Source organism: Lagopus muta, chromosome 5 (assembly GCF_023343835.1).
Source record: "Lagopus muta isolate bLagMut1 chromosome 5, bLagMut1 primary, whole genome shotgun sequence".
Taxonomy (NCBI): Eukaryota; Metazoa; Chordata; class Aves; order Galliformes; family Phasianidae; genus Lagopus; species Lagopus muta.
The window spans coordinates 340,016-359,776 of record NC_064437.1 but is presented as its reverse complement, the minus strand read 5'-3'; the positions used below and the strand labels follow the sequence as shown (position 1 = coordinate 359,776).

The 19,761-nt window shown below is 46.4% G+C and overlaps 1 protein-coding gene and 1 long non-coding RNA gene across 2 annotated transcripts; both read left to right on the top strand.

Annotated features, from left to right (window-relative positions):
- Positions 1-467: 467 nt before the first annotated feature.
- Positions 468-3,698, top strand: LOC125693569 (uncharacterized). The gene is made up of 3 exons (XR_007377155.1): positions 468-512; positions 2,007-2,083; positions 3,004-3,698. It is a non-coding gene; the product is annotated as an uncharacterized LOC125693569 (long non-coding RNA).
- Positions 3,699-12,460: 8,762 nt separating this feature from the next.
- On the top strand, positions 12,461-18,166 carry FPGT (fucose-1-phosphate guanylyltransferase). The gene is made up of 5 exons (XM_048944263.1): positions 12,461-12,649; positions 12,822-13,020; positions 13,275-13,442; positions 14,888-14,980; positions 15,843-18,166. The coding sequence occupies exons 1-5, from the start codon at positions 12,461-12,463 to the stop codon at positions 17,291-17,293; spliced, it is 2,100 nt and encodes a 699-aa protein (XP_048800220.1). The 3' UTR covers positions 17,294-18,166.
- The last annotated feature ends 1,595 nt before the right edge of the window (positions 18,167-19,761 follow it).

Genomic DNA, 19,761 nt, shown 5'->3' with positions numbered 1-19,761 from the left:
ATGCAGAATTTAAAGTCTTGAGGACTGCATAACCGGCCACTTAGTGCAGATCATTTATCTACCCCACATCAGGGCTGGATTTTTTCTGTGGCGTTCTTTAATGGCCATTTGCTCCTACTGCCATTTGGATTGCCATGTAGCAAAATGGCCATTTGCCCACCAGCCTTGGTGGGATCTCTGGTGCCTCAACAAAGAGGCAACCTTCACCTTCAGCAACGTTAGCAATGGTCACCTTATCCTCTGCTCATATAACTAAGCTTCACCATCCTGTGTAATACACTGTATGGGATCTGCTGAGTCACAGCCTGAAGCACAGATCACCTGAGGAAAGGATCCACTCAGCCCTGGGAGCACAGGTGAAGGCAGCTCACTGATGGGGGTGGGAGGGGTGGAACCTGGCTGCTCCTCTCCTAGATCCCATTTAAGGGCTGACTGCCACCAGGGAAGGATCTCTTTTGGGGATCCCTCCTTGGTGGAGCTTTGCTCTGCAAACCTGGAATCTTCTGATTGGGGTAAGCAAACTTCTTTCCTTGTGGCACCTCTCTATTGTGCTTGTCCTTCCATCACCACACCTCTGGTGAAGCACCTTTTCCCATTGTGCTGAGCTGCCCAGGTGCTACAAATGGTGTGACTACCCTGTATTCAGCTGCTGCTGATGAGAAATTAGTGATGCCCTAAGCAGAAGAGAAAGCTGAAGACTTTGAAGTCAGTTAGCTGTAATTGTGCCGGGCTGATCATGAGGATTCTCCTACTTTTGGTTTCCATTCTGTATCCCCACACCCTTTTCCATGTTGCACAGTCTGGGCTGCTGCTGTGTTATGCAGACATTATGCCTGGGTGTGCTGGGAAGCTTCTGGAAGTCAGATGGTCATACAGGTGTGCCAATCTGAATCCAGTCTCTTTCCATTCATTCTTCCCATTGTAAACATCCCAGTCATCCAGGCGTTGCATCCCATAATTCAAAACAAAGTTCCGCCCCTCAACACCTACTAAATTTATTGCAAATTTTCTCAGTCACCAGAGTTCTTGGTGATCTGAACTTATCTAATGCCCCAGGAGATTCAGTTAGTCGAGGCTGTACAATACATGATATACAAGATGTGACTGATGTTAAATTGACTACAAGATAATTAGATGCTAATGTCACCATTGTGTCAGGATGACATGAATGTCACTAACACAGCTGTGTAATTTCTGAGTGACTGCAGTGTCACCTTGAAGCTTGCTGAAGGCACCCAAATTGTGGAAATGACATGTTTGCAGTGTTGCCCCATCTATGAGGTGTGCTGTTTGGGTGTACTACAGCTATAGCTGCTTCCAGGGACATTACACTACTTATACAAAAGCCTGCAACCAGGGTGAAGATAACATGGCAAGAATGAACTGAAATAACTTCCTTCTCCCTCAGCTCAACTCCCACCTGAATTCATCCTTTACCTGCACTCACACAGAAATATTCTTCTCCTTTCTCTGCCTCTTAGATGTGCTAATCCTGGGCAGATGCCTGCAGTCCACAGAGGAATGAAATAACAAACTGTGAATCCTGATGTTTTTATTTTTATTTTCTGTAATTTGATGAATCGTTTTTTAATTGGGAAATTGGAGGATTTGGTACAGTAAGGGCAGCAAGAAAGAAGATGCTCAAGGATCATCAGGAAATAAGTGTTACCTCTTTTGCTGAATGTATTAATGGATTAACATAAAGAGCTGCACTTAGCAGTTATCTCCTCTCCCCCAGTTTTTCAGCTCAATAATCAATATCTAATCAGGTATTAATCATGTTAGACATAGGATAATCCCATTAAATGTATAGGATTCCTATTTCTTGTCTCGAAGCAGTAAAACTTGCACCAATCCACAAAAGAAAAGTACCTGTGAAGTGCAAAACATTGCTTGTATACCTGGAGCGTTTAGAGCTCCCCTGAAAATCTTCCCCACCTCCTTTCCTTCTGCTATTTGCAGCCACAGATCTTTTCCTGCTCCTCACATCTTCTGTCTTTTTCCAGCCCCTTTTCTCTAGCCTTGCAGGATCAAGGGTCTGCAGGAATGTGCCTTGGACGGCCACGCTGTGATCCATCAATGGGTGAGGATATAGGACAAGCCCTGTGTGTGCTAAGTGTGCCTTCACCTTTCAGCTACTCATGGATCTGGCATGCTGCCCTACAAAGCCAACTTAAAAAAATAAAATAAGGAAGCACAGAAAAAGAGCATGGAAAAAAAACTATAAAAAATTAAAAGAAAAAACAAAATGACACAAAAGGAAAAGCTTATGTTGCTTCACTAGAAATAGTGGGAGAGAAAGGGAGAGACTGATTTCCTGCTTGGTGCAGACAGGTCTCCATTTCTAAGGCTGTTTTCTGAGGCAGGATGCTGGGCATTTTGCAGTGTGTGTTGTTCCAGGCAGCAATTTCTGCCAGGGCCTCTTCTCCAGGTGTCAGGGAATGATGTTGGTTTATGTGTCGACCTCTCAGCAATGACCTGTCAGGCTGTGAAGGCTGATGGGGGGGCCAGAGCACAGCAGGGAGGGAAAGGAGGAAAGGCCAGAGAGTAAAGTGTGACAGAGGAGAGGATGTTTACCAGGACTTCCACACCATCAGGAAGAAATTCACCTGGATAACTGCATCTCCTTCCAGTACCTAAAGAGAGCCTACAAACAGGAGGGGAGTCAACTCTTTGAAAGGGTAGATAATAGCAGGACAAGGGGAAATGGTTTTAAGTTGAGGGAGGGAAGATTGAGGTTGGATTTTAGGGGAAGTTCTTTACAGAGAGAGTGGTGAGGTGCTGGAACAGCTGCCCAGAGAGGCTGTGATGCCCCATCCATCCCTGGAGGTGTTCAAGGCCAGGTTGGATGGGGTCCTGGGCAGCCTGGGCTGCTGTGAAATGTGGAGGTTGGTGGCCTTTCCAACCCAAGCCATTCTATATAATTCTATCTCAGCTCCTCAACTTCAGGGAAGGGTATGTGCCCTCTGCCACCTGAGGGCTGAGTGTTTGCTTCCATTCCAGGCAATGAGAGAATGCAGGAGACTTCAGCACCCACCACACAGATGTCTTTTGCTTTCCTGAGGTCGGATACATAAAATCTCTTCTGCGACACAAAACAGAATTTATTTTAATCCCACTTGGATCTTATCAGACTTATCAGCTCTTTGGTACAAAAATTGGGCAATACTCATGACACGAATAAGGAAGAGGATGTCTATAAAGATATGAGATTTAAGTGCACAAGCATCACTCAGAAGTCCCCCTTTCTTTCTCTAGAACTGTTGCAGCCAAACATCGCTCTCAGAAACACAATCTGGAGGAGATCCATAGCCTACAATAAAACTATTTCTACCTATCCTAGCCTCAAATCTAATTACGATGAGAAGACTAATATTGCCTTAATTACATTCTGAAGGCTTCCTTCATTAAGGGGTACCTAGAAGTACAAGCAATCAAGGTCTCAGATAAACACGCCTGTGGTTTGTGAGATCCAGGCACGTACCTTTGAAGCTTGAGTGCTTTGTACTGGGAACGGTACAGAAAACCCAATATTGAAAGTTAAACTTTGGCACCAAATTATTGAATGCTAACCAGCAGACATCAAGGAGATGATCTGTTCTTGCTGCTATGTCAGCAGTGCCCTGTTCCAGGGCACCAGGCCCTGCAGGGTGCTGGGGAGTGGAATGAGCAGGGACAGCCCCATCCTGCAGGATGGAGAGGCAGAGGCAGACCTTCACCACCTGCCAGCTTCAGTTTGAACACCAACAACACTGCAGGATGTGTCCTGTGCTGTAAACAGTGTTTACGTATGCAAGTGGCCAGCTAGGTGTATAATTGCCCTGTTAGGTTCGTTCTCAGTTGGAACTTGTGAGCATTGGGCACATTCAGACTTGGCGCTGCAACATGCAGAGCAGTGCATTAAGGCATCAAAAAGGGTAACTTAAAAGTCATTGCCATGGCGACGTGACAACTTATTTTGCAGTATAATATGTTCTATGAAATATGTATGATCTTATTTTATATATAACATTTGTTTTTAGCATTTCATTTCTGATAATAGCCTTTTAATGATAATCACGGCCTTTTAATGATTGTAATAATTAGACTCTTATAAATCAAGATGTTTTATGTTAACTATGCTGAAATCCTTTAAAAATGTTTATTTTTCCCAGCACTTTAAAAGCTGCTTTGCTCTTTTGCAGTGTCTGGAATCTGTTCGGAGCAGCACTCAGAAGCATTCCTGGGGCTCCTTCCTTCCCCAGCTGTGCAGGGCTCCCCATACCTGTTTCTTCTTTCCTTAAGGATGTGATAAGAAGGATGAAATCGAGCATCCACTGTTTTCATAGGAAGAGCCATCAGTAACGTTCTCCATCTTTTTATTAACCACAGATTGTTGCAGGATGGAATGCTGGCGACGAACCCGTAAACAAAGGGCTGAGAACAACACCACCAAACACTGAGTACCCAGAGCTGGAGGCACTGCCTGCTCTCCCCGGAGCAGTCAACAATGTTTCTGTATAGTCTTCACTTTTTTCTCCTAAAACTAATATTCAATAGCAAGGTGACTTACATTCCCATTCTTTGAAGAAAACATCTTTACTGACTTTCCAGTTAAAAGTATTGACAGCTTTCAGTAAGGTAATATATCCAGAGGGGAAATCTCGATTCATTTGATCTTGCAGTGCCCCATATTAAATAGGAAGGTTTAATTATACATCTAACAGTTACTTACCCTTTTTGACATAGTTTCATTAGACTTTTATTGAAGACAGGGCTAGGGAAATAGAGCACCATTAATACTTTTTTTTTTGGGGGGGGGGGGGGGGGGGGGCTTCATCTCCTACATTCTAGGCACTTAATGAAGTGCACTCCTGTGCCAAGCAGGCTGCTGAGCTCAGCAGGACTCAGACCACACCTCAGCAAGTCCCATATCAGCAGGTTCATCGTCTGCCAAGATGTGTGGGCAGAGCACAGCACCTTCCAGCCACGTGCTTCAGATGTGACAGAGCACGTTGGGGATCCTATAGAGACCATGGAAAGCCTGCAGTAGTGCCACTCTCCAACTGGGTGATGACAGTGGAGGAGAGGCTCTTCTACTGCTCCACAGCAATTTTGGTGACAATGAGCGATGCTTCAGTTTCCAAGGAGAGATCTCAACATCATCAGTACTAAGAGAAAAAGACTGCAGCCTCAACAAAGCTGCAGTTCCATTGACTAACCAGCACGAGCATCTCTACTGCAACTCATCTTCATCCATCTCCTGCTCACACTCATAACTGTGCTACAAGCTGGCATGGAGTCTGCTCAGATGGCAGGAAAGTTGTAAAGGTCATTATATTGGAGATTAAACCACATCTGAGAGCTGATAGCACTCGATAGCATAATGGAGTGCTCAGATCAGGTCTGTGGTGACCACACCTCACATACATCAACTCAGCTATGGCTCTGTGAGGCATCACGACAGAGTTGTGGGGTGCCGGTTTGGTGGTAAGTAGCCAGCAGAGCTGAAATCACATTGCACTGCATAGCACTACATCAGCACATCTTCAGCCAGGTGATGGTTCAACCCAAGCAGCTGGTGCTGCAGGAACAGTGTCTTCTCAGATGTTTTAGAGCACGATGCTTCTGAGCAGATGTGGGAGATCAGCCAGTGCTGCTTGCCAACTTCTGCCCTGGGGAATAAGGCCACAGGGACAGCAAGCTCTGCAGCTCTGTGTGCACACAGGGACACAGCACTGCATGCTGCCATGGTGCATCAGCACTCTTCTGTGCTCCTGTCCCCCGCAGCCCTGCACACAGGTCTTGTCCTGACCGAGATGGAAGGAGCGGTTCTGCCCAGCCTGAAAATGAATCCTCTGGGAGATGTATGAATCCATTATCATTCACCCAGATATTTTAACACTTTCAATGAAAGAAAACCTCAATTTAAGAAATAATTATAGTCGATCCCCTCTCTATAGTAACAATGGAAAGAGAACATTATCACCATCGCTTGTGGCAACAACTTGAACTGAAATGGGCTAAAGAGGAAAAAATAATTAGAATGAGACACACATCCCTGACTCTGAAAGAAAGATTGTTTGTGCCTAATGCATTAGAGAAATTGCCCAAGAAGAGTTCAGCAAGATCCTGCCTTATCTTCCGCTCACAGGACGCTGCACGTCGGCTCCGCGGGCTGCAGCAGCTGAGCAGGCTGGGACCAACACCAGCTGCCAGCAGGAGGTCAGCAGCCCTGCAGACAGGTGTGCGGGATACACTGCACAGCTTTATCTACAGGAGGCTCTTGGGGAAAACAGAGATTGAGAAGAGCAAGAGCATCACGCTGCACACCACCTGCCCCAGGAGAACGGCTCCACGCTGCTCGCCATTGTAAGGGGTAATGAAAGGCAGTGTTGCTTATCAGGAGCCAGGCCACACGTCTGTGCATCCACACTGGCTGTGGGCACGGTGCATCATTCCTTTAGCACTCTAACGGGTCGCTCATGCAGCAGTGCGGGGTCAGAGCACAGCACTCTGGGCTCCTTCCAGGTGCAGAGCCACCAGGATCCAAGCAGGAGGACCTCAGGCTGGAGGGAAAGGCAGCACATCGGGGATGTACACACCCACACAGCTATACATACCTATGTGTTACAGATACATACTACACGTTTGCTTTGGTGTGTGTACATACTTGCTTCATTCATATGAACCATCCTGCCCAGAGCTGTACTCAGCCCTTAGGCAGAGGAGGATGGACGAGGAGCAAAAATGTTAAATCCATTGGTTGGTCTGTGGTAGCATCCACTGGCACTCTGCTCCACGTGTGTGCTGGAATCTGGAGCAGAAGGAACAGAGGACATGAAGAGCTCACAGCCAGCCCTTTGCATCCTGCGTGACGTTACCTGCCCACAGACACCACCACCTCTGGATGTCAGTGGGGTGAGGCTGACAATTGCCTACACTTACCTACTTTCCTACTTTCCTGGTTCACATAAGAACATGGTGATCCCACAGAAATAAAACACTAAAACTCTGCTTTTTTTTTTTTTTTTTTTTTTTTTTTTTGGTAACAGAATAAGAAAGATGTACTCATCTAGCTCTCTTGGTATCTGCCAGCAGCTGTAAAATAAAAGCAAACAATAAGGACACAAGCTGCCTCTAGCTCCCCAGGCCAGGTATGAGCCAGCCACAGTATATCAGCCCTAACCATTACATCTTGCCAGCACAGACATTAGTCCCTGCCTTGTTTCTCCATCATCAAAATCTGAGAAAGCTCATGTGTCCTGCAACTGCATCCCAAAGGCTGAGATGTGGGAGGTATTTCAAAGCAGTGAGTGAAGAACTGAGGGTACTTTGCTGGCAGCCCAGCCAATGCAGGGGAGGAGGTGGTTCCCCCAGCAGACAGTCACACACAGCTGGATGTAAAAGCCCTTTTCCCACGAGGCCGGCTGCAGTCACTGGCTCCACTGTCCTGACACTGCCTGGAAAGAGAATAGTAATACTGAAAATGCGGCCAAGAGTGGTACAAAATAATCATTTGTGTGTCCCATTAGCACTGCTTCTTGCTGAGCATACCCAAGGGATGCGAGGCACCGACCTTCATTGCATGGGGGCTGGGGGGCAGCCCAGCACTGCTTTTCCCATTCGAACTGCGGGCCTGAAAGCGCCCTGCAGTCAGGAGCAGAGCTCCTTCCAGCTCCTCCCCGATCTTTCTCCGCTGAGCTCTGACTCTCACACAGGAATACCTTAAAGTATTTATTAGCATTAAGATCAATAGTTATCAAATCTTTCCCGATTCTATCAAAAAGTGATTCTTGTAAACAACATTGTAAGAGGGCATTTTGAGCCTCCTAAGCATTTCCTTCCTTCTTTAAAAAAAAAAAAAAAAAATCTAAACTCTTTAGAAAGCCTGAATTCATGCTGCCATCTGCTGGAAGGAGAGCCTCAGCAAAATGGAAACATTTTACAAGCTTTTTTTATAAAGAAAGGTTGAGGGATCTGGGCTTGTTTAGCTTGGAAAAGAGAAGGCTGCAGGAAGACCTCATTGTGCCTTCCAGCACTTGAAGGGAGCAGATAAACAGGAGGGGAACGGCTGTTTGTGAGAGTGGATGGTGATGGGACAAGGGGGATGGTTTTGAACTGAGACAGGGGAGGTTTAGGTTGGATATGAAGAGGAAGTTTTTCAGCCAGAGGGTGGTGAGGCACTGGAACAGGCTGCCCAAGGAGGCTGTGGATGCCCCATCCCTGCAGGCATCCAAGGCCAGGCTGGATGTGGCTCTGGGCAGCCTGGGCTGCTGGTTGGTGACCTGCACACAGCAGGGGGTTGGAACTGATGAGCGTTGTGCTCCTTTGCAACCCAGGCCATTGTATGGAATTCCCACAGAAAAGAGGGGATCTGCTTCACTTCCCTGCAGTTGCTCTGCTTAATTGTAAAGGACTAATTTTGTTGATTGGCACTGAACATCTATAGAAAGACTAGGTGCTAAGCAGTAAAAAATAAGCAGAAAAGGTAGGAAAAAAAAATAATCCTAATACTCCTTAAGGATTTGCTCTTGCAGCAGGGGTACAACGCAGAGTAGTAGCTCCTCTTGCACCTCTGCCAGTTTGTAACTGTTTCATAGAAGCCAGTAAGCAAATTACGCTGCTCCTCAGTACTTTCTTTCAGATTAGGAGAGGCTGCAGCTGCCGGTGTGCTCCCATGCCAGGTGGGAGCAGTTACACACAGCCTCTCAGATTCTGTTGCTCTGGGGACAGCAAGGGTGTCCCTGAGGGCCCAGGGACAGCCTGGCTGCCCGTGTGCTGCAGGGCAGAGAGGGAGGGCTGGCCTGCAATGCCACACATATCAAAACATGGGGCCACAGTAAAGCAGAGAGAATAGGTTTTATTAGACCTAGAGAAGGACAGTTAAACATGGCAATAAGGTCTAGAAAGGAACCACGTTTTAAAAATGCAAGAATTTTGCTAGTAAGAAGCAGTCAACAGAAGCAAGAGCCCTCTACAAATTCATTTTACATTCAATATCTGTTCAAGGACAGCACCAGGGAAGAAATATAATGATATCTGCTAAATACATTCAGGAAGGAAATGGTGGAGGATGAAGTACTATGATACAAAGTGCTATGGTACAAAGTAAATGAAGTCCTTCACATAAGGGTTAATTGCTGGGTAACCACAGCTTATTGCTTACAGAGTGAAATATCCGTGCTGTGAAGGCATCTAGGAGCGTTAGGCACAGAGATCAACGGGGTGGCAGAAGGGGCACACAGTGACCAGCAAACTGCACCCAGCATGTAACAAACACCCAGCATGAGACACCCAGCATGAGACACCAGCATGAAACACCAGCATGTAACACCCAGCAAACAACAACGCCCTGCAGTGCCCAGCAAACAGGAGCTGCTGCTGTGCCATGCTCAGCTCAGCACAAAGATGAGGACCAGCAGCAAGGGAAGTTCAGGGCCAGCAAATCCACTTGTGCTGAGGAATAGCAACAGGCAGAGCACGGACTAAGAGAGGCAGGATCTTTGCAGTCTCTTGTCCTGATGCCCCTTCAGAAGAGAGTTAATTTTTGTAACACTGGACTGCTAGAACAAATTAGGCATGACATAGCCTTAAAGTATTGTTACCATGCAGCTTGTTTTACCAGGAGGAAAACAAACTGTTGCCTGAGCAATGCATGGAAAAATAAGACCAAGAAAACTGCCACAAGCAAGAAGCTGCCAGCTGGCAAAGCGCAGGGCCCGGTCAGGGTCCTGCCTGGATGTGGTCCTGGGAAACACCAGAAACATCAGAGCCAGCCCTGCTTTCAGCCCCAAGCCAATTAGCAGTGTGGTTCAGCCGTGTGTTTACATATAGCGAGACACCTTCTTCTTCTTTTTTCAATAGGTGATAATGTATGTTTAATGTCAGCATTTTAGCTATGGGAGTGTGAGCAGTTTAACAGAGCACGTGGCTAAAAATACTCAGTGGGTGAAAAAGACAGAATTTTAGAGGCCAGCAGTCTGTATGAAGGGCGGGAGGCGTCAGAGAACGGCCGGATCACATCAAACAGTGAGAACACTGCTGGAGATGGGCCATTTGGATATTAAATAAGCAGGCAGAATTTCTGTAAGTGCTGAACAAGAGACATGACGGAATGTTATTTTCCCTAATCTGTTCACGCTGTAATTATGGACTCTATACTCCAGCTAAAAAGATCATTTATCTTAAGCTGAGTGTTTCAATTGCTTTTTGTCCAATAGATTACAGATATTAGCTTCAAATGGTAACTAAAAACAGCAAAGAAGTTTCAAGTACAGCTGATGCGCCTGTAAAATATTTAACGTTTGCCTCGCATATGGCTTTAATAAAATAATTTATGTCTATTTTTGCAGAAGCTTTTTCTCACTAAATTAGGTATGACTAACAAATTAATTGATTCTGCGCAGAAAAACTAATTGGGGTGGGGAGGGGGGAAGGCTCTTTGCAGACAAATGTTATCAGCTGTGTATTTCTGATAGCGCAGTGGTGTTAATCCTAACACACACAGTTAGTTATTCTATGATCTGATCCGGGCCTGAAGGAGGATTTCTGCACACGAGTGTATTCCCACAGCTGCACAGACACACAAAGAATGCACTGAAAGTAAACCAGGAGCAGAATGAACCGAAACAGAGAGCGGCTGAAATCAAGGCAGAAGATGTGCGATGAGAGCTGCAGGTGGGAGCTCCTCCAGCAAGGCAGAATTCTGCCCTTTGTGGCTCAGATCTGCACTGCTGATTCTCTCAGTGTTTTATAAATTCTAAGAATGAGTGCTTTTAAGGAATATTACATCTTGGCAATTAAGTCTATACGAGAGCTCAGTTCAAATTATGAAATGACACCGAATTTCAGCATTGCCATAAATACTCACAGCTTGAACGTTTTATTTGAGGCAACAGTGTGATTACACGTCTTCTGTTGGAAGCGTGTGAGTGTGCTGTTCCTGGAAGGAAAACATATTTTGATAGGATCTAGGTTTATTATGATTAAGTGAAACAACCGTGCTCAGAGATGCATGTGCTTGTTTTAACATCACACCCTAGTGCAGGAGCTGGTGAAGTGAGGTGTGTTGAGAGGGAAGGCTGGGAGAAACTGACCAAAGGAATTGCCCTTCGGGGCTGTAATTCAGTATGCTCAGAATCAGACCCGTTGGCATTCAGCACAGCAGTAAGTATTTACTGATGTACAGCTAGACAGAGACATTGTCATTATCTAGTCTGACCTTCCAGATAAGACAGCTCATCTTCATTCAGTATTCCTATCTGAAGCCCATAATTTCTGGCTGAATAGAGCAGAGACATCCAATTTGATTTAGTGACTCCAAGTGATCGACCGGATCTCTAAGTGGGCTGTTCCAGCAGCCAATTACACTGGCTGTTAAATAATTGCTCTTTATTTATTCTCCACACATGTCTGTCACAGCAGCTGGCAGACACAGGGTGAATCCCTCACAGGGGTCACACAGATCCTCCTGTCTCTGGGACAAACAGTTACACCCAGACAGTTCACATGGTTCTGTGTCAGCTGTCTATCTTCTGCAACACCGCTGCTGGGTTTTATTCTGCTTAGCCTGAAGAATAAGGAGCTGAAGGGGAGTGAGCTGAGATAAAGATGCATCTTCTTCAAAAGCTGAAGGATCTAACAGTGCAGAGGGGGCATTAGCTGGGAATATGTGAGAACCAACTCTTTCAGGTCTCATTCTCGTTAATTAAGAGGTAAATTTCAAACCTGGAGGACACAGCTTTCCATACAACTCAGTGACAGGTGCAACCATAACGCAATTCAGGATGTGAGCAATAGGGCAGCACGGAAAGCAGTCACAGCAGCATTCCTCCCGGTCCATTCTGCCACATTCTCTCCTTAGCACACCTACAGCTCAGTTCAGTTCTTGTTCCAAAGATTAAATAGTAGATTACCACTGCTTCAATCTGATAACTGAAAACATGTACTTCAGAAACATCTGCAGGATGAGGCTGGGGGGGGCAGGGCAGGGCAGCAGGTTGCAGACAGGCTCCTCCACAGGAGGAGAGGCAAGAAGCCACGGCCAGCTCACAGCATAGCTGCTGTCACACCGACCTTCCTGTTGTCTATTGACAACAATTCAAACATGTGCAAAAGACTGAAAAAAAATTATTTTGAACTACAGCTCTTAAGTCAAACCCTTTTCATTGCCCATTGAATCACCAGGTAACTGCTGTTGCCCTGTGCCCAGCTACAGCAGTGCAGAGCTTGCACAGCACCGCCTGGCATGAGCGCAGGGCTGCCCTGGGGAGCTACTGGCCTTGGCACAACAGCAACAGCTGCATAGGGCTGAGGTGCAACTGGAAATGTCGTTCACTGATGCTAATTAAGTCAGTGAACAGAATCACAGAATGGCCCGGGTTGGGAGGGATCTTAAGGATCACGAATCTCCAATCGCCCCCCCGCCCCTCCCCTGCTGCAGGCAGGGCCACCAACCTCCGCACTGAATATCGGAGATATGGTTTCACGAGGATGCGTGGGGCTCAATGTAGAGAGAGCCGAGAGCGTGAGCCGGGCTCAGACGGACTGCAGCCACACTGCCCTGGGGGGCCGTGCCGCAGTGACAGCCCACCCACAGAGCAGCGGGAGCACACAGCATCCTGCCTGTCGTCTTCTGTTTACAGACATGGAAAACGATGAAATTTTGGTAACTTTTTTAAAGTTTCTAAATTATTTCCGGTAGCTGCTTCTTACTTTTCTTTTCTTTTCTTTTCTTTTCTTTTCTTTTCTTTTCTTTTCTTTTCTTTTCTTTTCTTTTCTTTTCTTTTCTTTTCTTTTTTCCTATAGTGCTTTCCAGCCATTTGTGCCGTAAGATTTAGGCGCAGACAAATCCTGCCTCTCCCTCCGATTCTGAGGCCCGCACACTCCGCAAGAGGCCGAGGCCCACGGCTACAAAAATCAACTCGGGGCAGAGCGCCGCGGCGGATTGTGCCCGGCAGCGCAGCCCGGGTTCAGCTCAGCTCCAGCAGCTGCGCACGGCGCTCCGCGTCCGCCCCCCGCCCGGCCCGGCGCTTCCGGGTAGGCGGCGCCCGTCGGCGCTCGGTGGAGCGCGGGGCGATGGCGGCGGCGGCGGCGGCGGGCGGGCGGAGCGCGGCGCGGCGGGCGGCCACGGGGCGGCGGCTGGAGCGGTTCGCCGCGCTCCGAGGTGGGGCGGCGGGCGCGGGGCGGGCCGGCGGGGCGCGGGGCGGGCGCGGGGCGCTGCCGTGGATCCGCGGCCCCGCGAGGAGCGCGGCCCGGGCCCGGCGCTGACCGCGTTCCGCCCCGCCGGACAGGCAGAGCCGCGAGGCACGGCGAGTTCTGGGACCTGGTCGCCATCACCGCCGCCGACGCGGAGCAGGAGCGGGCGTTCCGGCGGCAGCTGGCCGCCAAGCTGCGGGGCGGGGAGCTGCCGCTGGGCGTGCGGTACCACGTCTTCGTGGATCCCCCGGGACACAAAATCGGTGCGTGCCCCGCCTGGCGGCTGCGGAGCAATCGGATCCGTGCGCGACGGAGGGCGTCAGACTGCGGGCTGTAGGGCTGCTCTGCAGCCGCTGTGATGTTACCCTCATCTGGGGCCTCGTCTGGTCCTTCGGGGATCTGTGCTCATGTAGTGCACCCGTATGATCGTACTCGTGTTGAGTCACGCCGAGCTCAGCTTTGTGTGTGACCACTGCAACTGCTCTCTTGCAATGGAGAGGCTTCAAAATCCTGCTCAAAAAATGTCCTTTGCAGCACAGATGTAGGCTCTAATGATGTTGGTAGCATGTTACTGTCGTTCCTGCCACAGCATGGCAGGTTTGTGCTTCTCAGACTTCACGTAAGGTAATTTTTGCAGAGAAAATTTCCATTATGATAACTGGGACGATGTTGTTGCAGGAGGGAAGGCTTAGGTTGGATGTCAGGGGGAAGTTCTTTACAGAGAGAGTGGTGAGGTGCTGGAACAGCTGCCCAGAGAGGCTGTGATGCCTCGTCCATCCCTGGAGGTGTTCAAGGCCAGGTTGGATGGGGCCCTGGGCAGCCTGGGCTGCTATGAAATGTGGAGGTTGGTGGTCCTGCTTGCCGTGGGGGGTTGGAGCTTCATGATCCTTGAGGTCCCTTCCAACCCAAGCCGTTCTGTGATTCTGTGGGACACCATCCCAGTGGTCTGTGGGTGCACATTGCTCATACAGTATGGCTGTCTTCTGTATTCCCAGTGTGGAATACAACTGACCCGTGGTTGTTTTGTAAATTCATTCTGCTCACTTTGAGCTGGTAGTTTACACTGATGTATTTCAATGCGTTCAACAACGTGCAACAATAACCTGGAAGAAAGTTGTCTGCCATACCATCCTAAGCTCATTATAGCTGTTTACTTGGATGTAGAAGGTAGCCAATCTCAGCAGTCTATCTGCAGTATAAAATAATAGGCACAGATTACTTTCAGAAATCTTGCTGTTTTAGAAGCACATAAGAATATCCAGAAGTTTTACATTTTTTCCTTCTGAAAGTTTGATGGAAGTCAGTGGTGAAGCTGTGCGACGTTTCATACAGGAGCCATCGTTTGGGGCTGAGTTGGGTCAGTTGGAAAGCATTGGGTGGTGAGGCTGTTCTGAACAGAACCATCCTGCCCAGCCAAGGTGTCCTTTGCTTTGGCTGTGCATCCTCACTGCGTGACTCAGCTGCAGTGCTCTAGGAAGGCTGTTCTGTCAGAACTGATTGAGGAAATGTCAGATAGACGTCAGTGCATCTGCGGGCAGTCTGTTAAAAAAAAATAAGTAAATAAATTTTACCTTTTAAAAACAAGTGACAGCTCATTTCTTACACAGAAAAAAACCACATTTAATAAACATCGCCAGATCTCCGCGTGCTTCACGTTTCAGTGAATGTATCATTGGTGATCTTTATAATAAAATGCTTTTTTCTTTAGGAAATGGTGGATCAACACTTCATGTTCTTCAGTGCCTGGAAAATCTCTACGGTGATAAATGGACTTCTTTTATCGTGCTACTAATTCATTCTGGTAAGTTCTGTTTTACATTCCACGCTTTACAATGTCACCTTTGAAAAACAAACAAACAAAGAACTGATGTTGATAGATAAAGAATTAGAAATGCAGTTCTCTTAGAAAAGTAACCTCAAGTGGAGCTGAAGTGGTCATTTGAATTTCCACTGGAACTTCTGGAGTTGTTACTGTCACTTCAGCATTTCAGCACTTGGGTTCTTTGGTCAGTCAGAACATCAGAATTAAGCTACTGCCTTGAAATGCCCACTTAAGCAGTCTCTTCCTCCCTGCAGGCTGCATAGGGACCTAGAGGTCTTGTAAATACAGAACAAATGTTTGCTGCCTTACCCAATTTGTCAAAGCCCTTTCAAGATGTGTTGGGTGGAAAACTGTATCCACTTAGCAGAGAAGAAAGAAACCAGGTCAAAGAATCCTAGAATGTCTTGGGTTGGAAGAGACCTTACAGATCATCCAGTTCCACTCTGCTGTGGGCAGGGTTGCCATCCACTAAATAAGAGGCCACCTTACCAAAGTGTTGCTTGTTTGACTCCTCTCTCACTTAAAATTGTTTTGGGATGTTTTTTCTTTCTCCTTTAGTTTTCAAGCAAACAGCTGGAGTCATTTATTTTCTGTATTTATAGATGAGTTGTTTGTACTCCAGCCCTGAATCAAAACTAAAGGTAACGAAATCAACCACAGATGTAAAAATAGCTGTTTGAGGCACACTGAATTTTGGACGTTAGGTCAGATCTGTCTCAGGAAATATTTGAAGGCGTATGATAACTTTTTTAAATCTGACTTTTTTGAGGAATGCTTGGCATAGGACCAACTTCACAGCTTGTGGTCTCCCAGGAAGTGTCCTCTGTGTCTTTTTCTTCAGGTGGTTACAGTCAGCGTTTACCGAATGCAAGTGCACTGGGCAAGATTTTCACAGCCTTGCCTTTCGGCGATCCTGTCTACCAAATGCTGGAGCTGAAGCTTGCCATGTACATCGATTTCCCTCGTCACATGAAACCAGGAATTCTCATTACTTGTTCAGATGACATAGAGCTTTACAGCACCGGCCCTACAGAAACGATCACGTTTGATAAGCCCGGATTTACTGCTTTAGCTCACCCTTCAGATTTGGCTGTTGGGACCACTCATGGAGTGTTTGTTTTAGATCCATCCAGTCTCTCAGGAGAAGGAGGACTTGAATACGCATCTTGCCATCGTTTCCTGCACAAACCAGATGTGCAGACCATGCGCCGGTGTGGTGCAGTCTGTGTAAGAAGGAATTCTTCTCAGCTGGATTCCTTTGCAGACCACAGTGACTCGGAAGTGGACTCAGAGTGCGTGTATACAGACAGTATATTTTACATTGATCACGGCACTGCAAAACAATTACTGGCATTCTATAAGCAAATTGATACTCTGTGCTGTGAAATAGATGCGTATGGTGACTTCCTACAGGCCCTGGGACGTGGAACCACTCAAGATCACACAAAAAATACAAGTAAAGCCACAAAAGAGGAATCACAGTTAGCAGAAGTACGGCAGAAGCTCTGTTCTCTTCTGAAAGGAACTTCACTTAATGTCATAGTCTTAAACAACTCTAAGTTCTATCACATTGGAACTACTCAAGAGTATTTGTTTCATTTTACATCTGATAGCAAACTGAAATTTGAGCTTAACTTACTGCCTGAGGCTTTTAGCATCTCTTCTGACAAAGCTGAGACCTTGGGTGGATCAGCAAGTATCATTCAAAGCATACTTGAGCCTGGGTGTTTTGTAGGACCTGGATCCATTATTGAATACTCCAGGATTGGGCCTGGAGTGTTGGTAGGGAAGAACTGCATTGTTAGTGGATCCTGCATCAATTTGGAAGTAGACATACCTTCCAACTGTTTTCTGAGTTCGTTAAGTGTAAAAATTGATGATCAGGTGAAGTATGTAAGTATGGTGTTTAGTGTAGAAGATGATCTGAAAAAGAATGTGGAATTGCTGTCGGATACAAACTCACTACGGTTTTTTGGAGTCAGCCTACGAGAATGCTTGGAGCTCTGGGGTGTGCAGGTTTCAGACCAGCTCTTCTCTGGTGAGAACTCACAGTTTGGGTTGTGGACTGCCAGGATTTTTCCAGTTTGTTCTAGTTTAAGTGAGTCTGTTAGGATGTCACTGAACATGTTAAATTCTGTGCAGCGTGTGTCAGCTTTTACACTGAAAGGCTTTAAGCTCCTGTCTGTTCAAGAAATGCTTGCCTACAAAGATGTAGAAGACATGCTGAAATTTAGAAATGAAATTCGTGATGAAATTTGTCTAAAAAGGCAAAAAGATAAATCTGATTTGTAGAAGGACTGGTGCTTGAACAAATGTCCTGTCTTTAATTTGTCTGCAATTTGTGGATGATTTACTTGCCAGTTTGTAGTGATTGTAAGCAAAACGTACAGCAGATCTTCTCAGTGTTCCTTCTAAGCAAAAGCATAAAAAGGAGTGGAGCCCTGGTCAAAGTCTTAGACTGTCATGTCTGGCACGTGGGTCAGCAGGCCAGTGCTCCAACCAGCACACAAGAAAGTAAAAATGCATTAGTGTATTTCTCTCTCAGAATTCCTTCTGTGGAGTGATGCTGTCCTGCTCAGGTGTGCTGGACCAACTGCAGGCTGGACAGGTAAGAGGTGGCTGCTTCTGCTCACACTCCTGCACCAAGTGTGCCTCTGACATGTGCTCACTGTTATTCACATAACGGAGGGGGTGTAAGTTTGATTTACTGGGTAAGAAACATGAAACTGCTGTAAGTTTTTATGCTACTCCATGTGTCCTTTCTACAATAAATATTCTTGTCTGGAGTTCTAGAGATCGGGTTTTGATCAATGTTAGCCATCGGCAATGTCAGCAGTCTGAATGAATTTATTCCACAGATATCAAAATATCTGGATTTGTGTTGTCTGTCATTTTTAAAATCAGGTTTCATGCAGCATATGTGGAAAACCTTAAAATCAACATTTTGATACAGAGCCCTGTCAACAAATTTATGTTTTTATATGTGTCCATGTTCACATACATGTTCTGTAATTTCAGTCTTGGATTCTGCACTTATTCATAAGCACTTCTATGTGTAAGCTTCCACTCGTCTCCAGTGAGCCACAGAAACTGCGTGTGTTCCCATTAATTGTCTGATGTACCCATAACCTTTTCTTACTACCAATAAAACAGTGGTAATTTGCAGACAGTAGTGGAAATGTTCTAACAAATAGAGAAAGTGGACCGTGCCATGAGAATGGCAGTGCGGGATAGGGCTCTCCTGACATACCCTGACAGTAAGAGGCAGAGCTCTGCATTCACCAGTCAGACCTTCTGCAGGCCAATTCTGCAGCTTGTTGATTTTGTTGGGCACTGGCTGAGCAGCTCAGCAGGCAGAGAAAGCATGGGAGCTGCAGAACACAAAAGGGTGTTCAGCCTACCAAGGATGTGATGTCATTTCTGAGTTAATCAGTATTTGTGTTGAGAGGAGATAACAGACAAGCCAGTGTTTCTGTCAATCCTTCATGACACATCTGAAAAATTATCTAGTGCATTTCTTTAGGCAGGAGATAATTGTTTGCTTTATGTGTTAGAGCTGCTTAACGAGCGTGCGTGTTTTTAGCTGTAACAAATTCTTGTCCTTAAGGAAGGGCTGTCTTATAATGTAATGACATCTTATTAAAAGACTTCAAACTGGGCAGTTCCAGGCACTAATAGTCAAAGTTTGATGTACAGACTATTTTACTTAGATGGCATTTTACAAAGTTTAGCTGCTTTCTCACAGTTTAACTGCTAAAGCAAGTGAACTGTGTTCACTCTCTAGCATCTAAAGCATTGCTCTCATTCAACCAGCTGGAATTGTCCCAAGCAATTGAGAGACTTATCCAAGGCCACATAGTAACATTTAACAGTAAGGTAATTGCAGTTTTGGTGTTTCTGGCTTCCACTATCAGATTCCGAGAACAAGACGACTGTGGCACTTTGTGATCATCCTGTGGTCTGAGCAGTGAAGGTGCAGTGCAGAAAGTGACAGATAGGGCTTCCTAAGAGCAGGAGGCATCTGTTGAAACTTGGAGCTTGATTTTGATGAAGACTCACTGAGTTCCCAGGTGGATGCAGAATCTGTGTGGGCCTTTGGATCCTGCCTGTCTCCACCCTTCCTGAAGTGCAACTGGGACAGATGTGGTCTCGAGAAAAATGAGTGTTGAATGATTTTATTCATGTTGGCTTTCATTATTTAATTAGTTTTGCTCTGTTGTGTAATACTGGGGCTCATAATGAACATGATCTTAATGATTTCACAGGCTGCCTTGAGAGCATGTAATAATGGACAGAGATTTAGCCATACTGTCTGTATTGCATTATGGAATTTGGGAGAAGAGAATTAGTTCAGCAATGTTTTAGGCAGGAGATTGAAACGTGAGCAATCGGGCACTTAGAAAAGAACACAGGGTGAGGCAGCTGAAATTAGTGTAAGGGAAAGAAGAAAAAAAAAAGGAGGAGGAGCTGAGAGATACCCGTGCCAGAAGGATTTGGGGAACCAAGGTAAGAAAGTTCCATCTTTTGCATCGCCTTGGCTTGGATAAGGAGTTTGTGCTGCTCAGCATTCCCATCTCATGTTCCTAAATCTGATGCGACAGATTCCTTTTTTCCTCTCTGCGCATGTGGAAGGTTAATCCCTGTGCAAATGCCACCGCCGTGCTGCCATCACCAAAATAGCAGCGCTGTGCTTCTGCACACCCCTCCAATCCGCTGCCACCCAGGAGGTGTGAGCGCCTGCTTTGTTACGTGGGCTATCG

Coding starts and splice junctions, on each gene's coding strand:
- FPGT (XM_048944263.1), top strand. CDS start 12,461: ATGGTTTCACGAGGATGCGTGGGGCTCAATGTAGAGAGAGCCGAGAGC. Junction 13,021..13,274: donor GCCCGGCCCGGCGCTTCCGG/GTAGGCGGCGCC, acceptor CCCGCCGGACAG/GCAGAGCCGCGAGGCACGGC. Junction 14,981..15,842: donor CGTGCTACTAATTCATTCTG/GTAAGTTCTGTT, acceptor CTTTTTCTTCAG/GTGGTTACAGTCAGCGTTTA.